The sequence below is a fragment of the Vitis riparia genome, chromosome 2 (genome assembly GCF_004353265.1).
Source record: "Vitis riparia cultivar Riparia Gloire de Montpellier isolate 1030 chromosome 2, EGFV_Vit.rip_1.0, whole genome shotgun sequence".
NCBI lineage: Eukaryota > Viridiplantae > Streptophyta > Magnoliopsida > Vitales > Vitaceae > Vitis > Vitis riparia.
This window is the reverse complement of record NC_048432.1, coordinates 15,991,259-16,012,074: the sequence shown is the minus strand read 5'-3', so window position 1 is coordinate 16,012,074 and position 20,816 is coordinate 15,991,259. Positions and strand designations below refer to the sequence as shown.

The following is a 20,816-nucleotide window of genomic DNA, read 5'->3' as shown; positions in this document are numbered from 1 at the left end:
AAATTCTTAAAATATATACAGATTTTCTTCAAACAATCAATCAAAGCAATAAACAAAGTCTTAAGAGATTCAGAGCAAAAGTCATAACCTCTACATTGGATATGATCCTCCTTGTCAAGTCTACCTCTAACAAGTAATGATCCTAAATTTGCTCCGGGCTGTAAGCCAAAAGTTTGGAATAAACTAGACCCATCCCATCCGACGAGCTGGCAAATTTTAAAACCATTATTCACGGATCATGGGATCATGGGATCATTAAGCTGAAACCGTCACCGAAAATATCAAATAATTCTATACTTAATTTGACATTGCAAACCAACCTAACCTTGATGAGCCTCCTTCCTCAGCATTTCCAGAGAGGGCAGCTCGCTGCGGTTCCACGTTTCCACGGGCAAAAATTACACGTCACGTCTCAGGGAGAGGGCTTCCGAGAAACAACTAGAATGGAGCTTCTAAATATACAATTGAAAGCGAGCGACACGTGTCGATCATGGCACGCTCCTTCCTCGAAAAGCGTTCCTAAGGTGCCCACTGTTCCTGTCACTATCAATTCTAATCTAAAACGTTAAATCAACTGCGGAGTTCTAGCCACGGAGGGTCTTGATGATGATCAGAACTTCCATCCAACGGCTCTGATTTCACCTCTTGTTGCTGGGTCTGACCTTCCTTCTCTGACTCCTCCTCTTCATCTCTTCTGACGCGCTTCACGCCGATGGAAACACCGAATAATCGTGGGCTTAAATCGCCCTCGGCCTTGACGCCGCTCTGTCCGGCTTCCACCGGCAACTGTCTCTCCGTCAACAAGTCCAGCGGCCTGCCTTCCGGAATACCTCCTGCGTCAATTTGGCCGGCGGCGTAGTTTGTCATCAGAGCGAGTATGTTATTACACAAGCCCCTCAACTGCGTTAGTTCCTGAGTTAATTGCGAGTTCTCCCTCCTGAGCCGTTCGTTCTCTTCTAGAATCTCAGGCGTACTGGAGCAGCTTGAGGTGCGATGCACCGTAACGGGTACGGTGGCGGGTGATGAGTTCGAAGAGAGAACTTGTTCATCGCCGGAATTCGTCGGAGACACCGCCCGAGCAACAACGGGAAGGACTGCCGCAACCGTCACCGTCGTCGCTGCAGCGGCGGCTGTCGGCGAGATTTTCCGGCGCTGTATGTCTCGCAAAAGCGCTTTTTCTCCTTTGCGGAAGTAGTCGTTGGCGAACTCCCATCGGTCGGGCACAACCTTACGAAATCCCTGCAGATTAAAAAGAGAATAAACAAATCATTTAATAAAGCACACTTTCTAAACGGAAGAAAGATCAAACCTTTATCATACGTTTGGTTTCACAGCAATAGGAAGAAATAGAAAGAAAGGAAAACTAGGAATCCGCCATATTGTTAGATTCCAAATTTTCTTTTGTTTGGCTACAACTTCTAGTAGCATTATCAGTTTCACGTATAAGCTTTTCCGGGAGGACACTTACATAAGTGTTTAGCTGTCGAACGAAGCTTGAGAAGTTATTGTGCTTGAAGTACTTCGGTAGCAAATCCCTCGCAAATTCAGCAGGTCGCCAAACGATGAAGGTTGATCCGTCTTCGTTCCACGAAATAAGATCGTCCACAGCCGGATCGTCCACAAGCTGATATGTTTTCGTCAGAAACGGCGTCGGGAGCGATCTCTGTGACTCTCCGGCTACTGATTCGCCGGTCTGTTCAACCGGCAATGGTGCCATGAGCTTCGCTCTCAGATCCGAACCCTAAGAAACTGGAACATCTATGAAATTTACTTGTTTAGTCCTTCGACTAAAATTTTTTACATGCTCAAATCAAATTTACTAAAAACGAAAGAAAATATCCAACCTCTATTTGCCCCTGAGAAAGGGCAAGAAAATGTGAAAAAAAAAGAGTTCATTTTCCAAATTAAATTAGAAAAATCCTAAAGAGAGAGGAAGAGAACAACTTTCGCCTAACTGAGCCCCAATCAACCACGGTCAGTTATTCACTTTGTCTATGACCAGCAACATATCGCATAACATTCAATATTCCATTTCCTACCTCTTGTTTTCTATTTTCATCATAGTTTTCTCACCAACCAAACAAACTACATGATCAAACTAGACTATTTCTATAGCAAAAAACTATTAAAATCAAATAGAATTACCTGATAACCTATGCTTACATCCAAAAGACGAAGAAACACCGAACCAGAAACGATCGCCGGAAAAGAGAGGAGAGAGAAGGTTGGAGAGAGGTGGGTGTATTTTTGTGCTGGTTCTAGAAGTTTCTGGGTGGAGTAAATGATGAAGAAAAAGAGAATTCGTGAGTTCGAGAAGGAAAAGGAAAGAAAGGTGAGAAATAAAAAAGAAAAAGGAAAAGGGAGGCAAAAAAATTAATAATAAAAAGAGGTAGGGCCCACAAGCACACGAAGGAAGAGAGAGAAAGATAAAAGGATAGGAAGGTGCGAGAAGGCAGCAATGGTGTTTTCCAGAAGCTTCGTTCTCTATCATTCATTTTTTTTTTTCCTTTTATTAAAATTTTTTTTTGAAGAATTTAACCGGTTGTCTTCTACGTGTCGGCCATCTGATGGAGTCCAAGCTTAAACTCAAGATAAGGATGTTGAGACTTGAGTGGATGGATGGGGTCCGATTCACTCACCCGGTGGTGAAGTACACATGATTATGCCCCCAAATTCTAACCTTACCATCTTTGCCACGTGTGAAAGGAATGTGATTGATTGTTTTATTCATCCTACTTATGACAGTGAATGGTTTCTTTTGATTAAGCCTTTTGACTCTATATTAAATTTTTACATTTGTAAATTTTTTTTATACTTATATATGATAACACAATGGCACCGTATAATGTTATTCAAAAGTAAACGTGGCAGTATCTACTTTATACTCTCAAATTATAATTTGAATGATCATAATTTTGACTTTTTTTTTTTTTTTTGAAAAAATTATGGCTTTTAAAATTTATGGTTGGGTAAATTGATGTTTTAAGTTTGATTATGATTGATAGTGCATGGGACCATATAAATGTACGACTTTATATAAGATTTAACGTGATGACTTATAAGTGTCGGACATAAGAAAAGTGAAAAAAATAGACAAATCATTTTAAAGTTTATTATTGAATTTAATCTCTTTTTATTCACATCTAACTCAAATAAAATACATCATTTTTGAGTGAAAAATTTTCTTTTAATTTACAGGAATAATTATAAAAAATTTATAATCCGAACTTTCTAATAAATAAATTACATTTGTAAATAACTTAGTTATTGTATGTAGAAGTCTAAGATGGTTGATAAAGATAATATCATACGTTGATAATTACATTTTTAGTTGGAAATATGATGATATTCTCCCAAAACTAAATGTTGTATCAAACAAACATGAGGAAAGCGTTGGTGCAGCAATTATGAGATTCCTTTCTGAACAATCGCAAAGAGGAATGATGAGTTGCTTTAAAATAGAAAGGATCCAAGATTTTCTTTCCACCCTATGTTTGTGGCAAATTGGAACATATAGTCATTATATCGATGAAAAAATTGGAATTTTACATTTCTTTATGGGAAGAAGGTGAAAAATCTTCTAAGGGGAATCAGGAGAGATGGCTGTAAGAGGCCAAGGGATCATCTTACAGAATCTCTACATCTTGGCCTGTCTCTTCACCACCCTCGATCTCTATTGTTCTCAGGCTCTCATCACTGCCCTCAATCTCTACTGCTCGCTCTTCATCGCTAAGCTCGCTCCTGCGCTCCCTAGAGCTCTTCCCACGCTCATCCTCTGCAGAATCTGCCAAACGAATATCAACACCATAAGAATTAAATGATTGAAAGAGATAAAATGATCCAAGATCTATAAATATAATATTTCTCATGTTTGGTTTTCAAAGGTAAGCTTTAGAACCTCCGTCTTGCTCCAAATCACCATCGGCTTCATCCTCGGATGATGTCCAACCCCCAAACTGCCTCTGACCTGAAGCTACCTCATTCAGAGCTCGAATTAGAGCCTCAGCATGTGCAGAATTATCATCGAATCCCTCGAAATTTTGTAAAGGAGACACACAACCTGTTAGAAACAAAAGCAAGAATATCCAACGCTAAATGGTAAATTCAAGGGCAGCCGTAGGAGAAGAAGAAAGTGAAAGCAGATTTACCATTGTCTGCATCAATCATAGTGTTATATGGTGTCTTGGGTTCTGGAATTTTCTGCCTTACAGGTTTGCTTTCTTCATATTCACGAATTTTGGCTTCATCCCATGTCACACGATGACCCCTCATCTCTAAACATGTACTAACAGTACCAGCCTATATGGTTTCTTCTAACTATTCACTCTCATGGCAAGCCAAAATTCAACACATATGTTTGGTTACCGGGAAATTGAAGAAGAGAAAACTGGGGAAACATGACTCAACTAGACTAGGCTTGCGGACTATGGAAATGGATGGTTTTAACTCTTACGAATGGTTTGAAATATAGAGAGGAAAGCGTGTCTTCATCCGCTAAGGAATAACTTGATTCCACCATTTTCTTGGACCCATCAACTCTTTATACCGTTTTGAATTCAATGCCATAGATGAATGCCAAAACGCAGCGTTTGAAGCCAAGACCGTGAGATGGAAAAACCCATAAGCCCCATGGACAAGGGTAAACACATCAAACTCAGGCATTTGATTAAATAGATTAATCCAAATATAACATAAATAATAACGAACTAAGTAGGATGATTATTAAAAGTTAATTCAAGTCAAATAATATAATGGATATAAGTTTTAAGTATGAATACTTGGTGTTTGGTAAAAACGATCTAATCCTTTAATATTTTTGTCAAGACGAGTCTTCTGTATTCTCAAAAACACGAATATGTATATTCGATGACAACATAAATAAAAGAATATTTTCAATTAGGAGACACATTCATCAATAAAGGACACGTGTCTTGCTTAATAAATTATAAAAGATGGAGAATCTTACGGAGAAGAAGACTTTTTGAATCAAAATAATGAATTTATTTTAAATACAATTATATTTCATCCAAATATGTGAAAAATGTATAAGTTAAAGTTGTGTTTCCAGGACGTATGAAACTTTTATTGGTGTAACAAATAGATATGAGTGAGCGGTGAAACCAAAAATATGTTATTGAAAGCGTTTTGAGGACGTGTGGAGACAACGGAGAAACCAAAGCGCTGCGTTTTGAGGGGAAAAAACGAAGCCGTTTTAGTGGGTTGCATGCAGCGAGCTCTGGGATTTGGAAATTGGAGCCTCCCGTTCGAAATGACCAAAACGGTGCGTTCCAATTGTATCGGTTCTCTCACTGTGTAACAATTTGGTGTGTTGTGCTCTGTCGGGCGGAGAAATATCTGAATCCTCCTTTTTCTAAGGTCTCTCTCAACCCAAAAACAAGGTTAGTGTTAGGGTTTATCAGAACCCTTTTTTTTTTTTTTTCTTGGGCTTGTTTTGTTTTGCATTTCATTTCTCTGGTTTTCAGGAATTAGGAGGAAAAGATAGTTTGGAACCCATATTTTCCTTTGGTTTGGTTTTGGAAAAGGTAACTCAGGTGGGCTTTGTATTATTGCATGGTTTGGATAAGATGGGTTTGTTTTCTTTTCTCCACTGAGAACCAGAAACAGAAAATTGGAGGAAAAAAAAATAATTTTCCACTGTTTTCTCAGCGTGCAAACAAACCCTTGCTTCCCATATGGTTGAGTATTGTTCCAGTGTTGTTTGTTCACTCATTTCCACGCATTTCCATGTATTGCTTTTCGTGGTCTCATATTGTTTGACAAAATGCCTCAGTTAATGTGAAAATGATTTTGTTAAATGCAAGTCCTTGAAAAATAGATACTAATGCCATATCAGATTATGAAGACAAAAATCTCATCAACTTCAATCAACAAATTCTTGGTACTCGTAATGTTGTAAAACGCCTCCCATTGTATGCTCGCTCATGCTTTGATTCTTTGCTTGTTCACGAACATGATTGACAAGATCAAGCTGTTCTATTGCATTTTTTTTCTAGTTGAACTTGAGTAGTAGAATTTGATTTACCACTTTTTAATGGGAAATTGTTCTAATTTCGACTTAAGCATTTCTGCATTTTCAGCTTGGTATTCATACTTTTAAGTGTCTCTGTGGTTCAGTTTGCATGCACAAAAGATAGAAAATGCCTCTGTTTTGTGTGTACCAATGTAATGCTGATATTGTGTTCATTCTTACATGGTTGAATTTGCAGCCTAAGAGGAAACCTTTTCCATTTTGTTGAAGGGCTTGTATGATCTATTGATTTTCCTATGCTACTTGTGTGAGCTACTGTGATCGGGCTATATTACCACTGCTCGGTCAAATATACTGAAGATGCAGGCATTAGCCTCAACTCGATTGCTCCTTCTTGTTGGAGATTGTTTACCCTTAGGAAAGTTATTACATGTTTCTCGATTCCATGGAAGTGTACGTTTTCTGAGTCGGGTTGATCGTGAACATGGACCTCTTACTCTTGCAAGCCTTGGATTCAAAAGTGAATTTGAAACAACAAAGGGTAACAAAACAAAACCACTTCATCAACTGAATGCTGTGCCTGAAGTCTCCAAAAATAAAGTGAAGGCGGTCAGAAGCAATGAAATGAAGGCAGTTGGTACCAAAAAATCAATTGAAATAGAGGCAGCTCCATTTGCTGCAAAGTCATTTTCTGTGCTTGGTCTCCCTCCTTTATTGATTGACAGGTTAGAACGGGAAGGCTTCTCAGTTCCAACTGATGTTCAATCTGCAGCAATTCCCACAATTCTTAAGAATCATGATGTTGTGATTCAGTCTTATACTGGCTCAGGGAAAACATTGGCTTATCTCCTTCCTATACTGTCTGAAGTGGGACCACTGAAGAACAAACCTCCCAATGCTGACAACACATCTAGGAATAAAATGGAGATAGAAGCAGTGATTTTGGCTCCCTCTAGGGAGCTGGGGATGCAAATTGTGAGGGAGGTTGAGAAGCTGTTAGGACCAGCAGACAAAAAACTCGTTCAGCAGCTTGTAGGGGGTGCAAACCGAACAAGGCAGGAAGAAGCTCTCAAGAAAAACAAGCCATCCATTGTCGTTGGGACACCTGGACGAATTGCAGAGATGAGTGCATCGGGGAAACTTCGTACCCATGGCTGTCGTTACTTGGTCTTAGATGAAGTTGACGAACTCCTTTCGTTCAATTTCCGGGAGGACATGCACAGAATATTGGAACACGTAGGAAGGAGGTCTGGTGCAGACCCACATGGTACAAAAAGCCCACTTGAAAGGCGGACTGAGCGGCAAACCATCATGGTGTCTGCAACAGTGCCATTTTCAGTGATAAGAGCAGCTAGGAGCTGGGGGCGTGACCCACTGCTTGTTCAAGCCAAAAGTGTAATCCCACTCGAGTCTCTACCTACTGGACCTGTTAATTTGTTAGGGCCTACATCCACTTCGAGTTCAAGCTCAAGCTTGCAGACTCAGGCAGCAGCAGAGGGCCTGCCACCAGTTTTGAAACATTATTTCTGTGTCACAAAGTTGCAGCACAAGATCGATACATTGAGAAGGTGCGTTCATGCACTCGATGCCAAGTGTGTGATAGCTTTCATGAATCACACCAAGCGGCTAAAGGATGCTGTCTTCAAGCTGGAGGCTCGTGGGATGAAAGCCGCTGAGCTACATGGGGATCTTGGCAAGCTTGCTAGATCAACAACTTTGAAGAAATTCAAGAATGGGGAAGTGAGGGTTCTGGTGACAAACGAGCTTTCTGCCAGGGGTTTGGATGTGTCCGAGTGTGATCTTGTGGTTAATCTGGACTTACCCACAGACTCAATTCACTATGCACATCGAGCTGGCAGGACAGGTCGGCTTGGCAGGAAGGGTACTGTGGTCAACATATGTGAGGAGCCAGAAGTGTTTGTTGTAAAGAAACTGCAGAGGCAGCTTGGGGTCCCCATTCAGGCTTGTGAGTTCACAGAGGGCAAGCTTGTTGCAACCACAGATGAGGAGAAAACCTTAGAGGCTGTCAAGTAACATGACATCCTATCTTCTTTTTCAAGTCTTCTCAAGAGAATTCATCTGGATAGTTTTCCCTTCAGATACAGGTATCTTTTAGAGTCTGTTCTCATACCAATTAGTAGTAATAATGTTGTTGAACTTTTTGTGTATTTCAGATTGACAAGAACTACTTCCTCTGAGAAATTGGAAGTTTGTCTTCAGATATGAGCTACTCATAGAATTATACCGTATTGACTCTACTGATTGCTTTTTTGACCTTCCTATGGAGAGCTTTTCATCAACCCTGACTTAATAAAGTAACTAAAATTAATCAGTAATTGGACAATTATTTCCAGGACCAACCCTTTAAAAGAGTTGAAGAGGATTCTAAAGCCAGAGTGGCACTTTGCATAAAAAGCATGTGCATCCATAGTCCCACCATCTAATAGAGCCCATTTTAATAAGGCTGGAAGGATCACTTAGATTAAGCTGGACAAGCGCTTCCAAGTTGGAGGTCACATTCATTTTTGTTTTTCTTTCTAATTTCCAGGTGTTCGCATTTGATATTTCTTTTCCAATTTGAAATGATAACATACTGAAAAAACTAGTAGTGTAAGCATGATAGAGGAACTTCTTTGTTATTACATTTCCTATTTATTGAAGCAGAGAAGTTCAGATTAATAATAGGGGAACCATTTACACCAGGATGGCATCACCATATGACTCTCTTACAAAGTTTGTAGCCTGAAAAGAGGGCACAGATTGCGGTAACAAGGAAAGCTGCAAAGGACATGCAAACAGAGACTATGCCTGCCTTCCAGAGTGCAGTTTGTTCGACCCGCTGAATGGCTGGTATTATCACCGAAGAAGAGGATGCAAGAAGATAACCCACCAACTGTTGCATGCAACTAATCAATCACAGCTTAAAAAGACAAAAAGAAGATTAACAAAACAGAAAAAGGAAAGGAAGAATGAGGAAAAATGTAAAGTATTTGTCGGTTTACTGCCTAACCAATTCTGGGAAGTTATTTGATCATTTAACATTCTATTTGATTCTTGAGCTCCTAGGGTGATGGTAGTGGTAGACATGCATAGATCAAGCTGGGTTAAATGTTGATACAGATCCATAACAACCTAAATTGGATGGTCCAATCATCTGGACTATAGTCTTCCACATAGTTTGAGGTTTGCATGAAAATGTTTCGACTTTGATCAATTCCGTAATCCATGGCAGTTGGCACTGTGTCAGGTGTACCATAGACAGGGATATTATCAGGCGAAATGGTTGTTAAGCATGAAGAGAAAGGGTACTTACCTGATCAAGAATGAAGCTACTGTAGTCGGACACCCTGTCTGAGATGAGAAAGCCTTTGTGGGTAATGTCACAAACACTTTTAGATAGTTGGAAGGCTGAGTAAGTGAGAGCCAAAATGGTTACAACCAAACAGTACCTACATGAAGGCAACCAGAATATCTTATGTGAATGAACATCGCCACTGGTGTATCAGACCAAATTAAAAATGAGCATAAGTTTGGATTAGAACAGAAGAACTGCTTTTTCCAAAACTAAAGCGAATCGCCCAATTAAAAACTAAAGGATTATAGGATTATTTGGGTTAGGAACTCAGACGCCATCAAATATTTCCAAGTTCTTTTTTCTGCCCTCATAGGTATGAGATCGTAAACTACAAGCATTAGAACTAAAATTTCTTTGAATTTTGAGAAATTATTATGCTTACGTTAATTCTGGGTACTTTGTGAAGCTAGCTCGTCCACTTGATGGGGCCGTGACCGTGAGGGAGAGAGCAGAGACAAAAGAGAAAAGAAGAGCCAAGCTTCGGAGGAAGCAATGGGAAAAATAGACAGAGGGTCTAGAGCTCCACCCTGTAGTGGCAACTGAGAAGGAGAAAGGAGATGGTGTTGGAAACAGCTGTGTTGATGGAGATGGTGTTGGAAACAGCTGTGTTGCTGGAGATGATGTTGATACCGGCTGTATTACCGGAGATGCTGTTGGTAATGGCTGTGGTGCTGGAGAATGAGCCGCTGCAGGTGAAACGCCAGCCATTAACCTACAAGCAATCACCACCAAGTCTTTTTCTTCTTTCATTGCGCCCTCTCTTTTCTATCTCTTTAGAGATAATATTCCTGAAGAATGGATGGGAAGATAGAAGGCATCTTCCTAGGTCCTCAACCCTGTTGATAACTTAGAAGAGTTTGGTTCGAAGTCAGTAAGTCAACATTTAAAACAAACATGCTGAGGTAATTGCTTTAGGACTCAAATTAATCAAATCACAGGAAGCCATGTAAGCACGTAGGGGTGATTCTTGGAGAGATGGAGCTTCTTGTCCCTAAACGCTTCCCAATTCAAAAAGGAGGCAGGTAGTCGAAAGAGAAATGTTGATGTCAACTCTCTTGATTTAAGAAGTCCTGAATCAATAAAAAAATAGCACACTTGTGGAAAACCAACAACATGTTAAAGATAAAAAGCTTACCCATGTGATTTTTTTGTTTTGTAGTGTGACTTATATGTTTTGACCAGTAACTTCACTGACTGGATAAGGGCACAATGAAGGGATACAGAGAGATCATCATTTTGGAACATAGATCAATGTTCAATTCAATAATTCATTCTAAAGATACAAGTTTGTCATCAGGAAGGGCCATTTATTGCCCAAATAGCAATGGAATAAAGTGATCCAAACATGTATATCTACCTTATTTCATTTTGCAGGATAAAGGAGGTAATTCATTAGCTTAAGCCCTAAACTCAAAGAAGGATCCAATTTATCAGTTCATAAATGTTTGATGAAGTCCAATGGATTTTTTCTGGCCCCAGTGTGATCTGGGTGGGGGTGCTAAGTATTACATGGTGTTTCCACATAAATTTCCTCTTCAAGGCTTGGAATGATACCCCCATGGGTTATTACTAGCCCACTTCCATTGATCCCTGCACATCTCCGCTATACCATACTTTGCCCTGAAATGGTATCCCAAAAATGGCTGTGAGAACTAATACGAATTATGCAGGATCCACCAGAAGGAGCCATACACAACAACTATTTCAACATCATACAAGTTATAACAAGCATGAGGAGAAGAATGGAACAATCCAACATCATCAGCAATGTGACAGAATGTGCATGTCATATAGCTAATTATGCAGAAAGAGAAATATCCACAAACTTACTTCCAACCAAGCTCTTTTGCAGCTTTCTCCGTAGAAGCGTAAACAGCAGTTGCATCCCCTGCTCGCCTTGGACATAGTTTGATGGGGATTTTCTGAAAGTTTCAAATAAACTGTGACTTATAATTTACCAGTGAGGGAGAGGAAAGAGGTAGAGAGAGAGAGAGAGAGGCTTGGGTGGGGAGGATAAAACTAGGGACCCCAAGATGATGGTTACCTTGCCAGATGCTTTCTCAAATGCAGCAACCATTTCAAGTACTGATGTACCTTGCCCAGTCCCCAAGTTGTATGCAGTGCAACCTGATATGAGATAGTGCAATCAAAAACCCCAGGGAAAGTAACAAGGCTTTTGCCATATGAAACTCTTTTCAACTGAAAAGCTCAGATTATACTCCTATAGTGAATGGGGAGAACATGAGTTAATTAACATGTGAAATCATCTACAGAAAGAAGTGATCACCTATATCCTCTGATGTGAAAAGCTTCCGGAGAGCGGCAATATGACCATCTGCTAGGTCCATAACATGGATGTAGTCTCGTATCTATCAATCAAAACGTTAATTAGCATTGAAGGAATAAATGAAAATCTGTTTTATGACCACAGGATGGCCATAGTTTTTATGGATTAGCAGTATTCCAAAAATGAGCATTCAAGCAGAATATATGCTTCAACTTCCAGATGGTACTCGGTCACTTCTATCCTACAAAACACTCAGTTCCAGAGCAAAAACATGAAAGAAGAATGAACATACCGCACTACCATCCCTTGTGGGATAGTCATGACCATAAACATTAAGCTCAGGCAATCTGCCAACAGCCACTTGTTGTATGTAGGGCATGAGATTATTTGGGATACCCTTTGGATCTTCACCAAGTTTACCACTTTCATGAGCCCCAACAGGATTAAAGTACCTCAGTAAAATAATTTTCCAATCAGGTTCTGCCTTTTGAATGTCACGAGCAATTTCTTCAAGGAAAAGCTTCAACCATGGAATAAGACTATATTTAGGTAAGCAAGGAATTAGACTACATTGGCACTGTCTCAAAGGTGCTTGTCCAGACTTGAGCATCAAACAGATGGTTATCATAAACTAACACAAATTTGAAATAAAATAGGATAATTTTTAGGGACATGATAAAATTTTACCTTAGTACGGCCATATGGATTCATAGCCATTAAGTTGAAATCCTCGACACATGGAATTTTTTCAGGTTGACCATAAACAGTTGCAGATGATGAGAAAACCATCTATTCAGAATCATAGTACTTGTATCATTAGTGGACAGAGCATGACATGAAGCCAATGCAGAAAGGTAAAAGAAACATTAAGTGGTTTTCACGTATGGATTCAACAGGACCAATAAATGTCATAGAAACTGAAGAAAAGAGAGGAAGAAACTATTAAAAATCATAAAATCAATTTTTTCTTGAAAGTATTGAATATAGCAGCTTCTATATATTATTGTTTTACATAAAAAATTTTGTATTACTAGTCAATGAAAACTTCATCAGAAGTGCAAATACATTGAGCGAGAGAACAAAAGGACCAATGCGAGTCATTTTGGTGAAAGAGCAAAATATATTGCAAGAGAGAAGGAAAACAATCAGAAGGGTTCCAGAAATCTGCAAAAACATTCCCACATTGTATCATAACAATGTGGATGGGAAAATCTTATCACAGGAAGTGGCCCTGCAGTGGTCTAAAATTTTCGTATCCTCCATATAATTTCATAGTCCATACGCAAAGAAAGTCATACCTTATGCTATCTAATAAGCATTCAACAAAAGGGACATCTAGAACAACAGAGTTACCTTCCTCCAGAGGCTAAAGCACGCATTTCATAGAGTTTGATGGGATGCAAGCAAAAAAAACTAAAGTTTATTTTTCATTGCTCAACAAAACACAAGAAACAGTACAACATATCTATAAACTTTCAGTGGAATGATTAGTAAAAAACATGACCCAGCAATTGCTATTCATCATGATAAATAAGTCTTCCAAAATAGTAATGGACTAATGCTGAGCTACTCTAGAAAAACATGATACTTTCCTTCCTCATACAAGTTCCAATTGAACCAGTTGACTAAATCAGAGAAAGCAACCAAAAGAATTGGCAGACACACCTTTTTACAGTTATATTTCGCCATGATCTCATAGAGATTAATTGTGCCAATCAAATTGTTATCAAAATAGCGGCGAGGATTCACTACACTCTCTCCTACAGCTTTAAGGCCCGCAAAATGGATCACAGCATCAAATCTGTTACATTGTCAAACATAAAGCACAAGACCCAAAATACCAAATCAAAATTTTCGTAAAGAATTAATGTAAAGCGACAAATGATGAAATAAGTCTGAGGACCAGAAACATTAAGAAATAAATAAATAAATCCCCATTAAATAAGAAAAACTGTAAGTTGCAATAGAATTAGTAGAAAGAATAAGAACAGGAATAATACATATTTGATCTGTTTGTCACTCCTATTACAGTGTGGGACCATAACAAGAAAAGGAACCACAAGTAATTCTCGACTAAAATGTGAATAGGCTCACTTTGAAATTATCAAAATCGAAAAGAAGGGGTCAAATCCGCATACTTGGTTTGAGAAAAAAGCTTCTCCAAATCCGCCTTATTCCTAAGATCACCCTGCAATCAATCCAAACCATTCAAATCCACGACGAATTAGCACAAAATGAGAAAAAGAAAATAAAAATTAACTTGAGCTTTCCAAAGATTGCGGAAAAAAAGTCTAAAACTAGTTTGAAAAAAACGATCATTCCTTGTCCTTTTCCTCCCACATTTTCTCAGAAACCAGCACTCAGACTCACAAAACCCCACACGAACAACTCCTGATCCGATCCCGTACCAGATTGAAATGGAGTTTCCGAGAGAGCTCAGCACCGACCAAGTCCCGGACCCTCTCAATAGCCTCCAGAACAGAATTATCAAGGTTGTCGATAATCCAAACCGTGAATCCCTCACTCAGCAGCTGTACCACAGTGTGAGTGCCGATGAATCCGGCACCACCGGTGACGAGAATCGTCCGATCGTACAACGCCATTGCCTAGAAAAAATGCGATGAGAGAGAAGTAGAGAAAAGGAATGATTAAGGAAGCAATGTCGAGAGAAATAAAAGAGAAGATTTAGGGTTTGAGCAAATCAAGGAATCAGTTAGGTCTTGGATAAGCACAGAGAGGGAAAGAAAGAGAGAGAGAGAGAGAATTGGGTCAGTGACTCGAATTTGTTTTTACGTTTTAATACAGGTATGTCTGTTGCCGCGCTTTTCACTGTTGGTCGCTGAGTCATGCGCACGTCAACCTCAAGAGGCAGTTTTTTAGAAGTGGGTTAAGACGATAACGGAATGGATAAACGTTCCTTTTTTTTATTCGAAAAAAAAAAAGATTTTTCATTTTAATTTTTAACAATTATTTTCTCTTTTATTGCTAATTTAATATTTTAATTAAAATAATTATATACAAGGAAAAGAAATGTTCTTTAAAAGATATCATAATCATATCAATTCTTTTCCTAAAATAATATGCTATTTAATGCTATTTAAAGTATTTACAACTCAATTAAGGAATATTAAAAATTAATTCAAAAGATCCAATTTTTATATTGATATTTAAAAAATCAATAATTATTTTTCTATAAGGTTAAAAAATAAAATTTTGATGACAAAATCACTATTTTATTTTTATTTTTTAATATTTATTCATTCACTTTTTTATTTTTATTTTTTAAAACATAATATTTTTTTCTTTTTTATAATTGACCTTTTCTATTAAGAATAAAAAATATATATAAAATGTAATAACTCTTACATAAAAATATGAATTTTTCTTAAATTCTTAAAAATTATTTTTAAAATTTAACACAAAAATTATAATTATTTATTTAAAATTGAAGGTTAAAATTGCAAGTAATTTCTTCAAATTGGAAAATATATTAAAGTCAAAACAAATCTAATAATTTTAAAACATGTGGATAAGCTTGAAAAGGGGCTGAAATTTTGAAATACTCATACAAGTGATAAGGATGATAGTTTTGGACAAAATCAAAAGTATAGGGATAATGATCATTTCATTTCATTCAATAATTGCCTCTTTGTGATTTCAGAGCTTTTTTTTTTCTCTACCATATCATATATAATACCTTATTTAGGACAATAATTTGATACTCAATCATACTTAACCTAAATTAAAAAATAACCATCTAAAAACGATCACATTTAATTCGATATATTTAATCTAAATCAAGTATAATCTCATTTTTCTAAATTGGATTGAATTGGGAATAGTCAGAGTTGATCAAGTTTTATAATATATTATAAATATTATAAAATATTAAATCGAGTTTGGGTTACATTTAGATTGTTTGAACCTTGGTTTAAATCCTAAATTGAAAAAATCTTAAGCTAAGTTCAACTCAAATATTAAAAATGATTGTCCAAGTGCGCTCAAATATTAGGTTTGATTTGGTTTAAATCGGGCCAATCCCTCTGAAATTGCACCAGCTACCTTATTTGTGTTTTCTTCCTTTTTTTCTTTTTAATATTGTAGTATATCTTATAAATTATTATTAATGCAAACATTTTTAGCATTTATTTGTGAAAATTTATCCATGTTTTCCCGAAAAATATTAGACTCCCTAAAACATAAACCAATATAATCAAGAAAATCATGATAAAGAGATTTTAAGACAATTTGTTATGAATCATTTATTGATTCATAACAACTATGAAGACAACAAAGTGCGAGATGAATTTATATTGTGGCCTTTTGATCTTTTGAGAAGATAAAAAATAATAAGCCATGATAATTTTCACATTCCCTTAATTTGTAGGCTAAGTTTGATTTCCAAAAAATTTGAGCAAAAACTTATTATATTTGGTTCCTAGAAAATATTAAGGAAAAAAAATGGTAAAAAAATAATTTTTTCATATTTGATTTTATTATGAAAAATACAAAAAAGTAAAATTAATGAGAAATTTATATATTTTCAAATTATTTAATCTCTATATAGAATGTTTAAATATCTTAAATGAGTTTTAAATAAGATATAAAATAATTTATTATTTTTTAATATATTTTTTCTTTTCTTTTTTTTTTTTCTTTCTACTTTCCTAATAAAAATTTAAGAAAAGAAAAGTAGAAGGAAAAAAATAGATTTAAAGGCAATAAAATTATTTTTACTACCTCAAACTGATTTAATTTATTTTAGTTTTTTTTGTGTAAAGGTTAAATAATATGAAAATGTATAAACTATTAATTAAATTAAATTATATTTTATTTTTTATATTTTTTTTTAGTAAAATCAATAATAAGAAATTTTTTTTCTTTGTATTTTCCTAAAACATAGTGGGTATTTAATAAAACTTAATAATTTAAATTGACTTTAACTTAAATTGTTCTTAACTTAAAACTTTTATTTATTTTTTTACTTTTAAGCATTAAGGTTATTTGGTAAAATTAATTTAAAATTTATTTTAAGTTATTAAATTGACAAATTTATCTTTATTAATTGTAATTAATGTTTATTATTAAAAAATTTAACTAATATTTATTTTTATAAAAATGAGTAAAGAATAAGGAGTCTTGGTTATTAAATATATTATCATTAAATGTGAACAAATAACAAAAATGGAATTAAAAATAAATTAACTACTTTGACTTAATATTTAAAGTCATTTTTAATTTTAAGTTGTGATATTAAATTATTTTACTAAACATTAGTAAATTTACTTAATAACTTAAATTTAGTAAGTCATTTTAAGTTATTAAGTTGATTTACTATAGACCTCATAGTCAAAATGCAAAAATAATTAAGAAAAAAGGCTAGCATATTTGTATGTATAATAGTATAAAGTAATTTCAAAAAATTAAAGTATAGGTAGAGATGATGAGAAAAATTTTATGTGGCCAAAGTTTACAAAATATGTGAACTTGTTTATCAAGTTTTAAGATAAATATGAGCATTATTTATCATTATTATTTTTCATATTCTCACAATAAAACAACAAATTCAAGAGTTTCAATCATTTTTCATCTTTTTTTTTTATATCTAATTAATCAAAATTACTTTATAAGATTATAGAATAATATTTTTAAATAGAAAACATTTATAGATTTAAAAACGAAAATTGAAGCCTACTTATTAAAATTACTTTATATGATTACACTAAATATTTCAATATATATTTAGTCATAAACCTTAGCCAATATCACATTTTCACCAAATCTGGCAATGATCTTCCTCATCTGCAAATGGTGGAGGAAGATTTTCTAAAGATAACTGAGAATCATCCAAGAAAAGGAATTTGGAATTTGAGTGCACGTCTGCAACTCCTCAGGCATCTTACTTTCCGTAGCAAATTGGAAGAGAAAAATTGACCACTTCCAAGTTGGACTGACGTGCCATTATGCCTGACGATTAGTTTGGTGTTCAAGCAAACCTGCACCAATAGCTGCTGCTGCGTTCATAACAGTTACCATCTCAACCTTTCAATTAGCTTAAAAGAATATTGAAAGCTTCATAGCAGAGAATAAAAAGAGATCATACAAGTTCAAAATGAACCTAATTGCCCTTTATTAGCATTTGTACAGAAAATGATCAGGGATTATTTGAACGAAGCTCGAAAACTAACTGACTAAATCCTAAACGAGCACCTGTTTACCAAAGGGGAGGCAACCAACCCCTTTGATGTAGAGGCCATTACATTTCTCCAAACCTTGCCTGTTTTCAGTCCCTCTTTTTTTTTTTTTTTTTGAGAAATTTAATTGCTGTCTTCTAATGAAAAATAGGAGGAGATGAGGATGAAAAGGTTCATATAACCAGTGAAGAACACTGAGACCTTTGTATTTAAATCCAGCAGAGACACAGGACTTGCCTCCAACCAGCAATGAAAGGGAAAAATTAAAATGTCTTTACTTTCCATCAGAGTTGGCACTGGTTCCCACCAGTAGTTCCACTGTTGGAACTGTGAAATCTCACTTTGTACATGTGAACGGCTCTTCTCCATTATCATCTAATTCATTCTGATCAGTTCTCTTGTTCAAGATGGTCAATGACCATGGCACCAGAATGCTGATTTTATAATCTGCAAAACAAGGAGGGTAAGAGAGAAGAATGGATAAATTTTGAAAAGATCACACAGCTCAAGAATGGGGGAAAAGCAAAGTTCAATTCATGCATTCAAGCATACATAGATATCAAGAACTATAAGAACTTCCATTCAGAGAGCAAATGAAAATTCAATCATGCCAAAAGGTAATTCAGTCAGCTCCATTTCAAAAGATAAAGCCCTAATTTCATCCTATTATGATTTCCATAGGCTTTTATTGCTTAGAAAAACAATTATCATGCATAACAACCGATTGAACAGACCTGACTAACCCATTGATTCTCCATAATGTAGGCAACTATGAATTGAAATTGCTCTTCTATTCTCAAGTATATGTACAACAGTAAAATTTTCTTGCCAAATATTTTTCTTTTCTCAAAGGGTAAAAAATGATTTACAGAAGAACACTCTACTTCGCATGTAGGTTCAGCATCCAGATGGGATCCATCAATATGTGAGTTCATTTCACAGTAGTTACTGATAAATGCATTTATGCTTTCATTTGAATGCAAAGAAAAATGGAAAAGAGACTAATAGTAAAAAGGTTTGGTTCCCAAAAAGTATTAATGAAAAGAAAAAAATGTTAAAGAAAATGAATTTCTAATGTTTGGTTTATCATGGAAAACATGAAATAAAATTAAATATAATTAAAATTAGTTAAAAACTTATTCATTTTCAAATTATTTAATATTACATAAAAATGAAAAATAAGTAAGATGAATTTGAAGAAGTATGTAAAAGCAAGAGTTCAAGCGGCAGTGATGTCCAAGTTTTTTCTTCTTCTTCAGTATTCAGAAATCAAACCGAGCAAAGGGAAAGAATAAAAAAGGATTGAATTATATTTACCAAAATCACCTTAAGGTATCAAGACTCTGTTGGCACTAAAATTAACATCTGGAGTTGCAGTCGAAGAAACTGAGGTGCCACATTTAACTCTGGATGGATCCCATTCCATATCAAACGCATATTCCAAGCATCTTCCCAGAGTCTTCACAGAAACTGGAGCTTCGGGTTTACAGAGGGAAGCAATGAAACCCTGCTTTGCATTTGGAAAAGCTTTGCTGCTGTTGATATCTTCACCATTCTGAGTACATGGGACTGTTTGTGCAGGTGTGGAGCAATCAGAAAAGTTGTTGCTAGATTTTCGGGAAGTTCGCTTTCTTATAATAGAGGGAGTATTTCTGAAACTCATTGCTGAGCTCCTTAATATAGATTCTGGACTCCTGCTGTTAATAGAGACACTCTGTGCAACTTTGGGAGTGGTAAAACCACACGATGGACTGCTTGAATACCTAGTATGGTTGTCTGTACTTGGAAAACAATCGTTCTTTGAAGCAACCAACAAGTCCTTCGAATGTATTGGCTCATAACAAAACCAACTATTCTTTATATGCTCTGACTGTAAAGGTGTTGAATTAAGTTTGCTTTTCTTGCCAACTTGGGTATCATCATCACCAAATCGAAATGCTGAGAGGCTAGAAAGGGAATCGCCTGTTTCACTACTAAATCTCAAATCTGTAACACTCAAATCATAAGTCCAAGGCCTTTTAGGAGATTCCAGTCTTCGCTTAGAAGTGAGAGAAACAACAGCCTCAGGAGGATTACAAGGATTACAGTTTTTTTTAACAGAACCAGGAAGACCCAAGGGAATAGACAAAGGTTCACACATATTTGCATGATTGTCATTGTCTGTGCATGGTTCACCAATAACAGCAGTACCAGTGGCATCTTTACCATCAAACTGAAATCCATTTGGCAGATTTAAACCCCCTCCTGAAGGGATAACAGATTTTGGTTCTAAACAATTCTCTCCTCCATAAGCATTTCCAAGAACCAAATCAGTCAAACAAGTCCCAACAGTATACTCTGACCCGTCTTTCTGATGAAGAGAGACTATTTCACCGTGATTCTGCTTGACAGCTGTGCCCTTCATGCTGTTTGAATTTGTTTCACAATTTTGGGAATCAGGAACGATAGCTCCATGTTTATCCAAGGTGGAACGGGCAACTAATTTGGTCTCCGATTTCTTCTTTATTGAGCAATTCCAATGATTTTTTATTGCATTGTCATTCCTGCCATTTTCAAAAAGATATGAAAAGATAATACCACATCCAGGAGTAATTCATTTGTTCTATCTAGTGAGAACATGCATTAAATTATTTTTTTTTAAGAATGAAAGAATCATATTCAAAACAAAAATCAGGTACTTCCACCCAGAAATTGCATTTTTTGAGGGGGGAAAAAGCCCTAGCCAAAAGGATTTGATTGAAAAAAAGAATGCAACCATGATCTGATTTAGATTCAAAAATACCTACAAAAGAACCATTTAGCCTTTAAGTTGATAAAGACAACTTCATATTACCCTGTAGAGCTTTGTAGATCCAAAGTACAGTATCTCTCTCCTAATGCATGGTTTTAAATCAAACAGAAGAATCTCTCCCCTAATGAATTTCACTTTTAGATCAAAATAGAGCAGAATGGTTTTTTCTTTTTTCCTTTTGCCTCAAATATCCAAGATGT

The 20,816-nt window shown here is 36.0% G+C and overlaps 6 protein-coding genes across 12 annotated transcripts in view; 1 reads left to right on the top strand and 5 right to left on the bottom strand.

Annotated features, from left to right (window-relative positions):
* On the bottom strand, positions 1-2,327 carry LOC117905757 (heat stress transcription factor B-2b). 5 transcript variants are annotated; one of them, XM_034818635.1, is made up of 3 exons: positions 2,146-2,327; positions 1,469-1,758; positions 1-1,239 (listed from the first exon to the last, which is right to left on the bottom strand). In XM_034818635.1, exons 2-3 carry the CDS (start codon positions 1,715-1,717, stop codon positions 571-573), a joined length of 918 nt encoding a protein of 305 aa, XP_034674526.1. In that variant the 5' UTR covers positions 1,718-1,758; positions 2,146-2,327; the 3' UTR covers positions 1-570. The 5 variants fall into 5 exon arrangements, with proteins under 5 accessions (XP_034674526.1, XP_034674533.1, XP_034674543.1 ...); XM_034818642.1 differs by having other exon boundaries at positions 1,469-1,749; XM_034818652.1 differs by having other exon boundaries at positions 2,164-2,327.
* A 1,090-nt stretch (positions 2,328-3,417) lies between these two features.
* Positions 3,418-4,504, bottom strand: LOC117904011 (protein phosphatase inhibitor 2-like). The gene is made up of 3 exons (XM_034816541.1): positions 4,149-4,504; positions 3,899-4,060; positions 3,418-3,784 (listed from the first exon to the last, which is right to left on the bottom strand). The coding sequence occupies exons 1-3, from the start codon at positions 4,270-4,272 to the stop codon at positions 3,627-3,629; spliced, it is 444 nt and encodes a 147-aa protein (XP_034672432.1). The 5' UTR covers positions 4,273-4,504; the 3' UTR covers positions 3,418-3,626.
* Positions 4,505-5,142: 638 nt separating this feature from the next.
* On the top strand, positions 5,143-8,263 carry LOC117931132 (DEAD-box ATP-dependent RNA helicase 47A). The gene is made up of 2 exons (XM_034852032.1): positions 5,143-5,399; positions 6,228-8,263. Exon 2 carries the CDS (start codon positions 6,350-6,352, stop codon positions 8,021-8,023), a length of 1,674 nt encoding a protein of 557 aa, XP_034707923.1. The 5' UTR covers positions 5,143-5,399; positions 6,228-6,349; the 3' UTR covers positions 8,024-8,263.
* A 320-nt stretch (positions 8,264-8,583) lies between these two features.
* LOC117931136 (bifunctional UDP-glucose 4-epimerase and UDP-xylose 4-epimerase 1) lies at positions 8,584-14,417 on the bottom strand. Its single transcript, XM_034852044.1, has 11 exons — positions 14,040-14,417; positions 13,770-13,819; positions 13,297-13,432; positions 12,319-12,420; positions 11,924-12,151; positions 11,632-11,713; positions 11,389-11,471; positions 11,175-11,266; positions 9,727-10,964; positions 9,303-9,438; positions 8,584-8,882 (listed from the first exon to the last, which is right to left on the bottom strand). The coding sequence occupies exons 1-9, from the start codon at positions 14,232-14,234 to the stop codon at positions 10,880-10,882; spliced, it is 1,053 nt and encodes a 350-aa protein (XP_034707935.1). The 5' UTR covers positions 14,235-14,417; the 3' UTR covers positions 8,584-8,882; positions 9,303-9,438; positions 9,727-10,879.
* Positions 8,684-10,094, bottom strand: LOC117930719 (CASP-like protein 4A4). Its single transcript, XM_034851380.1, has 4 exons — positions 9,727-10,094; positions 9,303-9,438; positions 8,787-8,882; positions 8,684-8,731 (listed from the first exon to the last, which is right to left on the bottom strand). The coding sequence occupies exons 1-4, from the start codon at positions 10,092-10,094 to the stop codon at positions 8,684-8,686; spliced, it is 648 nt and encodes a 215-aa protein (XP_034707271.1).
* A 3,311-nt stretch (positions 14,418-17,728) lies between the features above and the next one.
* The window catches only part of LOC117932021, a 36,561-nt gene continuing 33,473 nt past the window's right edge, over positions 17,729-20,816 (bottom strand). For 2 of the 3 annotated variants that reach the window (XM_034853082.1, XM_034853073.1), the window contains exons 8-9: positions 19,152-20,368; positions 17,729-18,272 (exon numbers count right to left, since the gene is read on the bottom strand). In XM_034853082.1, coding sequence (XP_034708973.1) covers positions 19,153-20,368 — 1,216 coding nt within the window. In that variant the 3' untranslated portion in view covers positions 17,729-18,272; position 19,152. Of the gene's footprint in view, positions 18,273-19,142; positions 20,369-20,816 lie in introns of all 3 variants that reach the window. The other variant, XM_034853077.1, reaches the window with a different exon arrangement.

Excerpts from the sequence above, each read along its gene's own strand:
- LOC117905757 (XM_034818635.1), bottom strand. The coding sequence starts at position 1,717 with ATGGCACCATTGCCGGTTGAACAGACCGGCGAATCAGTAGCCGGAGAG. Across the intron at positions 1,240-1,468 it reads TTCGACAGCTAAACACTTAT|GGATTTCGTAAGGTTGTGCC; the intron begins GTAAGTGTCCTC and ends TTTAATCTGCAG.
- LOC117904011 (XM_034816541.1), bottom strand. The coding sequence starts at position 4,272 with ATGAGGGGTCATCGTGTGACATGGGATGAAGCCAAAATTCGTGAATAT. Across the intron at positions 4,061-4,148 it reads TATGATTGATGCAGACAATG|GTTGTGTGTCTCCTTTACAA; the intron begins GTAAATCTGCTT and ends TGTTTCTAACAG. Across the intron at positions 3,785-3,898 it reads TGATTTGGAGCAAGACGGAG|ATTCTGCAGAGGATGAGCGT; the intron begins GTTCTAAAGCTT and ends TTCGTTTGGCAG.
- LOC117931132 (XM_034852032.1), top strand. The coding sequence starts at position 6,350 with ATGCAGGCATTAGCCTCAACTCGATTGCTCCTTCTTGTTGGAGATTGT.
- LOC117930719 (XM_034851380.1), bottom strand. The coding sequence starts at position 10,094 with ATGAAAGAAGAAAAAGACTTGGTGGTGATTGCTTGTAGGTTAATGGCT. Across the intron at positions 8,883-9,302 it reads GTAGCTTCATTCTTGATCAG|TTGGTGGGTTATCTTCTTGC; the intron begins GTAAGTACCCTT and ends TGCATGCAACAG. Across the intron at positions 8,732-8,786 it reads GGAAGGCAGGCATAGTCTCT|GCTACAAACTTTGTAAGAGA; the intron begins GTTTGCATGTCC and ends CCCTCTTTTCAG.
- LOC117931136 (XM_034852044.1), bottom strand. The coding sequence starts at position 14,234 with ATGGCGTTGTACGATCGGACGATTCTCGTCACCGGTGGTGCCGGATTC. Across the intron at positions 12,152-12,318 it reads ATCCATATGGCCGTACTAAG|CTTTTCCTTGAAGAAATTGC; the intron begins GTAAAATTTTAT and ends CCATGGTTGAAG. Across the intron at positions 10,965-11,174 it reads GCAAAAGAGCTTGGTTGGAA|GGCAAAGTATGGTATAGCGG; the intron begins GTAAGTTTGTGG and ends ATACCATTTCAG.